Genomic DNA, 12,653 nt, shown 5'->3' on the forward strand with positions numbered 1-12,653 from the left:
CTACTCCAATAGTTTTGGATGAGTGAAGGAATGCTGACCCGTCTTCTTACCGGAGCATTGAGGAAAGAACCCATCTTTGTCTCACCCTGCTTACGGTAGGTAAAAAAAACATCTGTTCTGTCTGAATGAATGAAGGCCCGCTGACCTGTCTTTCCTGTGTTCTTCATGGAGGTCTTGTTGGATGACTCGGCGTTGAACCCGTTGAGGGTCAGCTCCTGGCACTCCTGAGACACCTTGGCATCCTTGTCTGAGATGTCCACCGGTGATTGGTTCCCCTCCGCACACTCAGGGTATGAGGAGGTCCAGACCCCAGGACTGTGGGTCCCTAGAAGAAGAGAGGAGGGAGAGTGAGTTCTCAGCACTAAGATCTGGGCCTGTATTCAAAATGTGCTCAGAGTAGGCGTGCGATTCTAGGTTTAGGTCCCTCACCCGTGTCCATCAGTGTCCATACAGTATCATTTTCGATATAGTCTAATACAGTCATTTCGATGTAAAAGGCTATTCTGATCCTAGATCAGCATTCCTACTTTGAGACCCTGGCTATGAAGATGTCACAGTCCCGATACCCATAATGTGCATGAAGCCCATCGAAAATCCAGCTGTTTTTTTACTAACTACACTTCCTAAATGGAGACATGAGAGAGTAAAACCGTTTCCCCCCACCTCTCACTTTGCATTGAGAGAGACGGTAGAACCAGTAGTGAAATCAACTTCCACCCTGCAGCACCTTCCCTGATCCACTGGCTGCTCTTCTAATCCTCGCTCTCCCCCACAGCAGAGATCCTGCTACAGAATAATACACCATCGCAGACAGGGATGCTCTTGATCTGTTCACCACTACAATGGGACCAATAGAACTACAAAAGACTGCAAGGACCACAGACCGACCATTCCCTAAAGGTTAGAGTCAACTTTTCAAGTGGTTCATTAAATAGAAATGTGACTTCTTTTTTACTACCACCCCTGGGGCCCTCCGGACCAGGGCTGGCTTTATGGCATGCTTTGGGATATATATATATATATATATATCGGACACAACCTCTAACATCTATTGAGGAACAGACAACTGTGTCCGATTAAAAATATATATATATATATATATCTTCTTTTTTAAATCGGACACAGTTGTCTGTTCCTCAATAGACGTTCTCCTGGATGACATGAATATTACAGATTTAAAATATCCTATTGCTTCGGCCAGGTCTTAGTCGGACTCCCCACAAACACATGCAGGCAGGTATGCATGCACAAACACACATATACACGCCAGACCTGGATTCAAATACTATTTAAAATATCTCATTTACTTTCACGTACATTCAAAGTATTCAGATATATTTTATTTGAAAAGACAAGTCGTTTAATTTTTTTATGTCTTTGGAAATACATTTGGAAATTACTTGAAAATACTCAAATACACGGAATCAAATACACATCCATGCATTTAACCCAGAAATGTTCAAATAGTATTTGAATTACATATTTGAAAATACTCTGAAATACAATTTGTTAGACTATTTCTTTTTTTCGGGGGGGGGGCTGTGTATTTTAAACACCAGCTAGTTAAATACACATGTACAGTATTTGAACCCAGGTCTGACGCATGCACACACAAACACACACACACACTAACTGAGGAGCAATTCACAGCAGTAATGCATTTTTTCAGATGAATTTGTTACCAGTTTCCAGGGCCTTAAATGTTCTTTTTGGTCCACAAGCCACTGTAGCATTAATTTAGCTATAAATATGATTATACTTGACTATTTTTATTCACAAAAGCAAGTGAAAGGTTCACAATTTGGAGCCCCGAGCACCCGCCAGGTGGCTGGTGAAATAGACATCTTTACCTGCCAATGGAAAAATCTACCCGCCAAATTTTAGGCCCTGCCAGTTTGATGCTGAAGCAGTAAAATAGACCCAAGTGCTACAGATTTGTCCATTGAGTTCAATTTGGATGAATCGTCTTCTCCCCATTCCTCACACCGCTTGGAAGTGTGTATTTATTGGCCAGGTCTGGATTCCATGGAAGGGCTGGCGCTAAGTATCTGGGCTGTGCTTCTCACTAGTGGCTGCATCAGCAAGCTGGAGTGAAGTCATCAGTCATCGCCTTGTGTCTGTCTGTACCAGTGCCACTCTAATATCTCACACTGTTAAAGACAAGTGTGCACATGGGGATGTGTGAAACTTACCCCTCAACCTGAAGTGTCCCCACTTGCGCCAGCGAATAGCTAACTATACGCGTGGCACGACTGGTAAGACACTTCAGGATGGTGGTCACGTGTGCTAGCAAAGCAGAGGTCCTCGGTTCGAGCCTGTGTGAGCCAAATCGGAAGTGGTACTAATTAAACAAGCAGCGTGACATCCTTTATTCACACACACACACACACACACACACACACACACACACACACACACACACACACACACACACACACACACACACACACACACACACACACACACACACACTCCCGTCTCGCCATTGTAATACGAGCAGATAAAAGACATCTGCTTGCCACTCGAAAGTGTGCAGGCTTGAGGACACTGTTCATATCCCAACACAGAAATGGCAAGTATTTACAATAAGTACTTGAGTAGTTAACATCTCCTCACACTTCAGCCATAGTAATAACAGAAGATGGCTGCTTGTCACTCAACAGGATATTGTTCATATACAGTAGAGAGAGAAAGCAAGCTCAGAGGGAATGTAATGTATTTTCTACTACTGTAAATAAAACTCTGGCTGTCTCGGTTTGACATATTCCTCTCTCTGCCCTGATCCAGTTAAATATATGAGGTGGAACCACAAATCTAATCCTCTATGAACATATTCTGTTTTCTTCGAAATGACAAACAACCTAATTCCATGCAAACCCATGTTTTCAGGAAGGCAAATAATATAGCTACCCCAGATATAAAGAAATTAACGACAAAAAGCAATAAAACAATAAGCTCTGAGAGAAAATGCGCCAAAGAAACATAATTACACACATTCAAAATGTAAACGTTTCTGCTTTTCGGAGCTGTAGCCTTCAGTTCACCTTTCTGGAAAGCAGTCCCTGATGAAAAGCTAGCTCAGAGCTTTCCACGTCTATTATTTGTTGGCAACTCATTTTGTAAATAACCTTCTGTAGCTTTATGAAAACAGTTCTGCCTGTAGCCTCAAATCCTGATGCCCCTCCTCATAGACAACAACAACATACATAGTCCTCATCGGTGGTGTAAAGTACTGTAGTAAAAATACTTTAGTCCCTTTCAGTATATGTGCTTTAGTATGTATATTGCTGACAATTTTTACTTTAACTTCACTACATTCCTAAAGAAAATAATGTACTATTTACTTCATAAATGTTCCCTGACACCCAAAATCACTAGTTACATTTTGAATGCATAGCAGGACAGGAAAATGGCCCAATTTACACACTTATCAGGAGAACATCCCTGGTCATCCCTACTGTCTCTGGTTTGCTTAATATAGGGAATTTGCAATGATTTACACTCTTACTTTTGATACTTAAGTATATTTTATTAATTACATTAATGTTTTATACTTAAGTATATTTAAAACCAAATAATTTTACACAATTAGTATTTTACTGGGTGACTTGTACTTTTACTTGAGTCATTTTCTATTAAGGTATCTTTACTTTTACTCAAGTATAACAATTGAGTACTTTTTTCACCACTAGTCATCATGAAATGTTGCAGTATGTTTATGTATCCAACCTCGATCATACCTAATAACTACATGTATTTCTTCCCACCTCATCTTTACAGAAATCTAAGACTAATGTTGAGAGCTTTTTTTGTTGAATAAAATTGTATTTTGCATGCATCATTTCAGTGCATTTATTTTTCCCCACTGAAATGCAATTTCTTCCCCAATTAAACAACATGATTAAACAATGGGTAGATATATGTTTTCATTACAAGCTACAAAGCGTTTTATTTACCCATATGAGCGAAGTATACACAACAGAAATCCAGGCCCTTTGTTTAATTAATAAACGTTGAATATTAATGTACAGTTCCAGTCAAACGTTTTGGACACACCTACTCATTCCAGGGGTTTTCTTTAATTGGACTATTTTCTACATTGTAAAATAATAGTGACGACATCAAAACTATGAAATAACACATTCGGATTCATGTCGTAAAAATGTGACAACTTTGCACACCCGTGATATTCTCTCAACCAGCTTCACAAGGTAGTCACATGGAATGCATTTCAATTAACAGGTGTGCCTTGTTAAATGTTAATTTGTGGAATTTATTTCCTTCTTAATGTGTTTGCGCCATTCAGTTGTGTTGTGACTGTCACGAATATCATCGAAGGTGGCTCCCATTCCCGTTCGGGTGGAGCTCGGAGGTCGTCGTCGCCGGTCTACTAGCTGCCACCGATCCTTTTTTCCCCCTTTTCGTTTGGTTTTGTCTAATTGTTTTCACCTGTTCCTTCTTGGGGTTTTTGGGTTGGTGTTTAAGTTCGATTAGCCCGCTTGTGTCTGTGCGGGCTTGTTGTTGTGTATGTAAGAGGTGATTGATTATTGTTGGGTTTTCGCTGTCCGGTTTATACCAGTGATACTTGGGTTGTGTTTTACGCCTGTGTTCGGCGTCACCCATTGTACGTGTTCCTGTTGTTGGACATTAAAGCGTTTTTCCCTCGAATCTTCTGCTCTCTACGCCCGACTCCACACCCATCACTCTTCGAGCGTTACAGTGACAAGGTAAGACCTGATGGTGTGGGGGTGCTTTTCTGGTAACACTGTCAGTGATTTATGTAGAATTCCAGGCACACTTAACCAGCATGGCTACCACAGCATTCTGCAGCGATACGTCATCCCATCTGCGTTGCGCTTAGTGGGACTATCATTTGTTTTTCAACAGGACAATGACCCGACAGACCTCCAGACTTTGTAAGGGCTTTTTTTGGTTACTACATGATTCCATGTGTTATTTCATAGTTTTGATGTCTTCACTATTATTGTACAATGTAGAAAATAGCAAAAATAAATAAAAACCCTTGAATGAGTAGGTGTGTCCAAACGTTTGACTGGTACTGTATTTATCTGCTTCTTATTTGCTTATCTATTTTTGCTGATAACTGCATATAATACTATAAGTTCTTCCAGTCCCACTGTTTTCTTACGAGGCTGTCTGGCCTTTCCGATCCACAGGAGTTTGACTCAACTTCATCTGTCAGCAGGAAGCCCCTGCCAGCCCCTGCCACTATCCCCAATCCCAGATCAGCTGGGCCCAGGTCAGTGGCATAGAGCCAAACACTGTGAGCTCAGTTTAGCCACAAACACATACCCAGGAGGAGAAGACGATCGGCATCGGATGACTGAACACTGTGTGTGTCAGCCAGACATGCACACACATGCACACACACACACACACACACACACACACCATGCACACAGTGCACACAGATGGATCCATGTCAGCAACACTGGGGATCGGTGGGAGGGAAAGGTTGGACCGTCACACCAGAGACAATATACTGGCCTAGTGAACGCCGTGGACAAAGACGGATGATGTGTCCCGTTGGCCTGAGTGACAGACATGTTACGGAACGTTAACGACATAGTCGACATTGTAGCTGGTGTTGCGTAGCCAGACACCGTCATCCCATGGTCGAGGAAAAGCCTGGAAGTCCGAGCTAGGATTTTAGGATTTTAGCATCCATGATTTACTTCACTCACATGAAACAGCCACACGATGGGTGATAGAGTACATGCCCTGGTAGAAGGATAAAGGAATAGGCCATGTCTTTTCAGGAGTTGCGTTTTCCACACCTCACTAACCAGAGCCATTGTCCTACTCTGCACATTTCCATTTTCCTACTTAACACTGTCGACAGATAATGGAACTCCTTGAGCTAAAAAAGGAAAAAAAATCTAATTCTGGTGAAACATCAAAGGATTTCTCCATTACGTTGGTTAAAGGGGGAGGGACATGTTAAATGAACCCGAAGAGGGGGAAAAAGAGGCAACGAGGCGCTTCTGAATGTGAAAATCCTGTTAAACAGTACAATGCCGTTGGCTGAATCGACATGCATTCTTCTCTCACGAGAAAGACGGTAGCTAGCAATGTCAGGATGAAACCACCGTTTGTTGAGAGTTGTGTTGTGCTATTCTCTGGTTTATGCCTCAAAGGGAAGAACAGCCTCAAGGCTGTGTGTGTGTGTGTTACAGTTGAGGGTGACTCACTCGCTTCCCTGCATGTCTGTTTGCCAACCACTCGTCTTCGGTAGAACTGGCTGGAAGGAAGTACAATGCCTCAAATATTACTCACTGTACCTCACATTTATGTTTGCTCACTGTTCCTCAAATAGCTGAAAGAACTTTTGACGCATTTTTTTCCTAAAAAATACAAAAATACATCACTTAAAGTACGTTCTTTCACCATGTCCTGGAAAGAGCTTAAAAACAAACCCAGATTGACAAACCTCCAATAGTCCCAGTCGGTAATAGATAGAACGTCTCAGGCCTGCCTGCCTATGGGGAAAACAACCTCTGCTTACCTATAGTAGGTTACACCATTGGCTCACAGCAAAAAAACTTGACATTTAAAAAAAAGGTACGTCTAAAGGGAAAAGGACTTTTCAATCTTCCGCTTAACTGGCGAGCTGATCATTGTTTGTTTTTTTAAAAGTTATTTTGGGGAGAACAGGGACACGAGAGGGAAAGACGTAACGTGGGTTGATCGGAGCTCCGGTATCAATCGTCGATAACCAAACCTTACTCTGTGTGGCGGCGGGTCGGAGATGGTAGTTTGATAGTGGTGGGGAAGAAAGTGATGCAAGTATGGAACATAGCGGTACAAATAAAGGGGGAGTAGGAAAAAGAAAAAGAAAGAGGGAGAGAAAGGGAGTAGGGATTTGAAGGGGAGCGAGGTCTACGGAGGCAGAAATGAAGAAGAAAAGGAAGTTTGAGGAAAGCAACAGTTTCCAATGCCAGCAGCAGTTCGGAGGTAGAGAGTGCAAAGGAAGGGCAAGATAAGTCTTGAGGGGAGCATAGAGGTGAGCATAAAGTGATTCTGATGTTTGATGGGAGGAAGGGGGAGTTGGGGGCGATGAGTCCGATAAGGTTGAAGGCTGTGATAAAAGAGTTGATTGGGGAAGTTGTCAACGCTAAAGTGTTAAGAGATGGGAGCTTGTTGGTGTACTGTAAGGACATGGAGCAGAGGGGAAAAGCTCTCAAAGTGAAGTAAATAGGGAAACGTAAGGTGGTGTCGAGCAGCTGGAATGATCAAGCAGGGAAGCAGTGCATGAAAGGGGTGGCAACAGGAGTGCCTGTGAGTGTTGGCACTAAAGACGTAAGCAACAAATTGGGAGGAGGCGTTCCAGTGAATGTTCAAAGATTGCAAGCAACAAGGGGTGGAGTTAGGGTAGATAGCCCATCTATTCTGTTACCCTTCAAGGACAGGGTACTGCCAAATAAAGTAACCATAGCATATGAGTTGTTGTTGAGGGCTTATGTACCGAAGCCTTTAAGATGTTATAACTGCCAGAGGTTTCAGGCGTGTGGAAAAAGCCTGTAAAGAGAAAAAGAGGTATGCCAGGTGTGGAGGGGAGCATGAGTACGGGAAATGTGGGGAGGGTGTACAACCAAAGTGCTGCAGCTCTGGGCGTGCTAATAGTGTGGCATGTGGTGGGTGTGAGGCAATGAAGCAGGCAGTGGAGGTGCAACAAGTGAGTGTGGAGAGAAGGGTGTCAAGTGAGTGTGGAGAGAAGGGTGTCAAGTGAGGGTGGTCCAGGTCCATAGAGATACAGGTTCAAGAGAGAGACGGGTAGGAGCATCTAGACTGGGGATTAGGGGGCAGGTGGGCAGCGATATGGTATACATAGATAAGAGAAAGCTGGTGACGTTCATAGCATGTGCTATCAATAGCACTGCTAAAGTCGAGTCTAAAACAGAAAGGATTCTGTGAAGGATTCGTGAAAGCGGCTGGGAGACATCTGAGTATGCCACTATTGGCATGGGAAAAGGTTTGAGTTTATCTCAATCAGCCGAGGCTGGAGTCATGTATTACTGGATTGTAGTTATGGTGGTAGTACTACAATGGAATGCTCAAAGCCTGTTGGCTAATGGGCAGGAGTTAAAACAGTTCATTGTGCATATGCCACATAAGCCTGTTGTGATTTGTGTGCAGGATACATGGCTCAAACCGACTGTGGAGTTCGTAGGGACAGAGTTGTAGGGGGGTGGGGGTAGCACCTTCATAAAGCAAGGACTTCCTTACAGGATACTAGGTAAAGGTATTGAATAGGAATATGTGATGGTGGAGGTGTGGTTGAGAGGAGGGCTGCTAGAGGTAGTGAGCTACTATAATCCTTGTCAGATATTGGACCTGGAAGTGCTGGAGAGGGTGGAGGGCCAGGATAGAAGTAAGGTACTGTGGTGTAGTGACTTTAATAATGGATGGATGGAAATGGCCAAGTGATGGAAAATCAGGATTGATGTAGCCACATGGAAAGAGTTGGCTTTGGACCTCAATCTGGTATCTAGTGTGATGGCAGAAATCTGTGAGTGGGAGGTATGGGAGGAGTATATATGAGAGGGGATGTGGATAATATGAATAACTGGGTGAGAACAGCTTTAGTGGGGGCAGCTACTCAGGCTATACCTAAGAGTTCACATAGGAGGAGGAAAGCAGTCCCATGGTGGAAAGAGGAGTGTGGGGCAGTGGTGAGGAGTAGGGATAGGGCATTTAGAGTACTGAAAAGGAACCGGGCATTTAGAGTAGTGAAAAGGAACCGGGCATTTAGAGTACTGAAAAGGAACCGGGCATTTAGAGTACTGAAAAGGAACAGGGCATTTAGAGTAGTGAAAAGGAACAGGGTATTTAGAGTACTGAAAAGGAACAGGGCATTTAGAGTACTGAAAAGGAACAGGGCATTTAGAGTAGTGAAAAGGAACAGGGTATTTAGAGTACTGAAAAGGAACCGGGCATTTAGAGTAGTGAAAAGGAACAGGGCATTTAGAGTAGTGAAAAGGAACAGGGCATTTAGAGTACTAAAAAGGAACCGGGCATTTAGAGAACTGAAAAGGAACAGGGCATTTAGAGAACTGAAAAGGAACAGGGCATTTAGAGTACTGAAAACTTCCAACATCTGATTCAGAATTAGCAGGCGCAGGACCTGGTGGCGTTGGTTCTGTGACACCATTGGAAGGGCGACACCTGTGGGAGAAGTGTGGGGGATGATTAAGAGGTTGAGTGGGGTCAAAAGGGAGTGGGATTATCCAGTGCTGACGAGTGCGTAGGATGTGGCAGTAACAGATGAGGAGAAGGCAGAGATGATGGCCAAAGTGTTTGTCTAAGTGCATAGCTTGGCAAATTTGTCAGAGGGGCAGAAGGGGAGAGAGAGAATGAGAGAGGAGCACCCTGGAGTGCTGGATAGGAGGGATGTAAACGATGCGTTGAATGCACCATTTACCAGGGCAAACATGAAAAGGACAATAGGTAAGGCTGGGTTAACTTCACCTGGAAAAGATGAGGTGTGCTACATTATGTTGGCCCATCTTAGTGATGAGGCACTGGATAAGGTATTGAACAACAGAGTGTGGGAGGAGGAGATATTACCATGAAGCTGGAAGGAGGCAGTAGTGGTAGCAATCAGGACACCAGGGAAGGCCCCAACGACGCCAACAAGCTCTCGGCCAATAGCTTTAACATTACATGTATGTAAGATTATAGAACATATAATTGTGGAGAGGCTAACTTACTTCCTGAAAGCAAGGGGCTAGTATCGCCACATCAGAGTGGGTTCAGGAAGGGGAGGGGGACTATGGAACCAGTGCTCTGCTTAGAAGCAGAGGTCAGGAAGGCTCAGTTGAACAAGGAGATGATTGTAGCTGGCCTTTTTTAGGTGGAGAAGGCGTATATGATATGATGTGGAAGGAGGGGTTGTTAATCAAGCTTGATATTATGGGGGGAGGAAGAAGAATATACAACTGGGAAAATGATTTCTGTTTGGAAGGTCTATCCAGGTGAGCGTGGTTGAAGTCTCTATCAGGCAGATACATGTTGGATAACGGTACACCGCAGGGGAGCGTGATTAGTTCTCTGTTGTTCTCAATCATGATCAATGATGTTTACTCTCAGGTACAACCGGATAAAGTCATTATTTGCAGATGATTGGGTCTTTTGGAAGAGGGGAATAAATGTGCCATACATTGTCAGGAAGGTACAGGAAGCAATTGATGAGATGGGCATTAATGTGGGGATTCAGGTTCTCTGTAGAGAAAACACAGACAGTGTTCTTTACCAGGAGGAAGTTGGGAGATGAGGTACGCTTCAGGTTACAGTGCATTCGGAAATAATTCAGACCCCTTGACATTTCCACATTTTCTTACGTTACAGCCTTATTCTAAAAATGATCAAATGAAACAATTTCCTCAGCAATCTACACACAACACCCCATAATGACAAAGTGAAAAAAAGTTTAAACATTTTAGAAAATGTATTAAAAACAAGAAACTGAAATACCTTATTTACATAAGTATCCAGACCCTTTGCTATGAGACTTGAAATTGAGTTCAGGTGCATCCTGCTTCCATTGAGCATCCTTGAGATGTTTCTACAACTTGATTGGAGTCCACCTGTGGTCAATTCAATTGATTGGACATGGTTTGGAAAGGCACACACCTGTTTATATAAAGTCCCACAGTTGACAGTGCATGTCAGAGCAAACACCAAGCAACGAGGTGAAAGGAATTGTCCGTAGAGCTCCGAGACAGGATTGTGTAAAAAAGCAAATGACAGCCCGCTATGAGTTTGCCAAAAGGCACCTAAAGACTCTCAGACCATGAGAAGAGAACCAAGATTAAACTCTTTGGCCTGAATGCCAACCGTCACGTCTGGAGCACACATGGCACCATCCCTATGGTGAAGCATTGTGGTGGCAGCATCATGCTGTGGGGATGTTTTTCAGCGGCAGGGACAGGGAGACTAGTCAGGATCAAGGCAATGAAAACCTGCTCTAGAGTGCTCAGGACCTCCGACTGGGGGCGAATGTTCACCTTCTAACAGAACAACGACCCTAAGCACACAGCTAAAACAATGCAGGAGGGGCTTCGGGACTTGTCACTGAATGTCCTTGAGTGGCTCAGACAGAGTTCGTACTTGAACCAGATTGAACATCTCTGGAGAGATCTGAAAATAGATGTGCAGCAACGCTCCCCATCCAACCCGACAGAGCATGAGAGGAGTTGCAGAGAAGAATGCTTGTAGATTCATACCCAAGAAGACTCGAGGCTGTAATCACTGCCAAAGGTTCCTCAACAAAGTACTGAGTAAAGGGTCTGAATACTTATGTAAATGTTTTTTATTTTTTTGTGAATTAGCAAAACAAATGTAAAAACTGTTTTTGCTTTGTCATTATGGGGTAGTGTGTGTAGATTGAGGAGGAAAAAATCAAATTGCATCAATTTTAGAATAAGTCTGTAACCTAACGAAATGTGAAAGAGTAAAAGGGTCTGAATACTTTCCGACAGCACGGTATATGGGAGAAACCTAGAGAGGGTGGGGGGCTTCAGGATCCTTGGGGTATGCTTTGACACTAGACTGACCTGGGCAGAACACATTGAAAGTGGTGGGAAAGTGCAAGAAGGTGCTGCGCTGTCTAACGGGGAAGGAGTGGGGGGCTGGGTGTTCCTCATACAGGACAATGTAATGTTGCATTCATCCGATCTGCAATAGACTATAGAAGTATAGCTCTTGGTTCGCCAGCCTGGACCTCATTGGAACGGCTAGATGTCATACAGGTGCAAGGTCTCAGAAATATGTAGTGGGGCGTTTCCGACATTCCCTGTTGCTGCACTACAGGTAGAGATGGGGGATGACATTGCAGATTAGGAGAAGCAGCAGGCAATGAATTATTGGGTGCACTTACAGGGACATGGGGTGTCTCATCCTGCGGAAATTATTTTACGCTGGAAAAACTTGCCAGGACGGAACACGAGCTTTGGGTGGGTGGGTAATACCCAGGAGAAGGAGATGGGAATGTATGGAAGGGAGTTTAGTCGGTAGCTATTCCTGTAAATCCACCATGGCTACTCCCACCTCCAGTAGTTGATTTAGAAGTGCTGGAGAGACTACAGAAAGACAGGGAAGGTGTTGATCCATCTGATTTGTTTAAGAGACGTCTGGATACTGTGTGTTAGGATTTTGAGGCCGTTTCCAAAGATGGTTCAAAGGATCCAAGGACAGGACGTACTTGGCCAGCGTTTGTAGTGCAGGAATGTGGGGTGGAAGTCAGGAAACATATTACAGATCATCTGGCTGCATATGCGGCGGAACTGATGGCCACACTCTTGACTTGCAGTGGGTGGAGGAAGTCAAGACTAGTTATTTGCTCTGATTCATGTGCAGTGTTGATGAGTCTGCAGTCCTTTACCTAACGTAGCAGACAAGACCTGCTTTATGATGTACTAGACAGATGGGTATACAGATAAGATTTACTTTGGTCTCAGCCCATGTGGGGGTGGAGGGGAATGAGGCAGTTTATGTACTGGCTAATCAAGCAATTAATAGTGGAGATGTTGATGTTGTAGTTTAAATGAGCAAGGCAGAGGCAAAAAGCCTGACATGGACAATGATGATGCAGAGACGGCAGGAGCAGTGGAATAGAGATGCTAAGGGCAGGC

At 43.8% G+C, this 12,653-nt stretch overlaps 1 protein-coding gene across 2 annotated transcripts in view; it reads right to left on the bottom strand.

Moving 5' to 3' along the window:
* LOC124003272 (receptor-type tyrosine-protein phosphatase gamma-like) overlaps nt 1-12,653 on the bottom strand; it is a 285,724-nt gene that overhangs the window by 109,676 nt on the left and 163,395 nt on the right. For both annotated transcript variants that reach the window (XM_046311379.1, XM_046311378.1), the window contains exon 3: nt 146-325. In XM_046311379.1, the coding sequence (XP_046167335.1) occupies nt 146-325 (180 nt within the window). The remainder of the gene's footprint in view (nt 1-145; nt 326-12,653) is intronic.

Source organism: Oncorhynchus gorbuscha, linkage group LG18, assembly GCF_021184085.1.
Source record: "Oncorhynchus gorbuscha isolate QuinsamMale2020 ecotype Even-year linkage group LG18, OgorEven_v1.0, whole genome shotgun sequence".
NCBI lineage: Eukaryota > Metazoa > Chordata > Actinopteri > Salmoniformes > Salmonidae > Oncorhynchus > Oncorhynchus gorbuscha.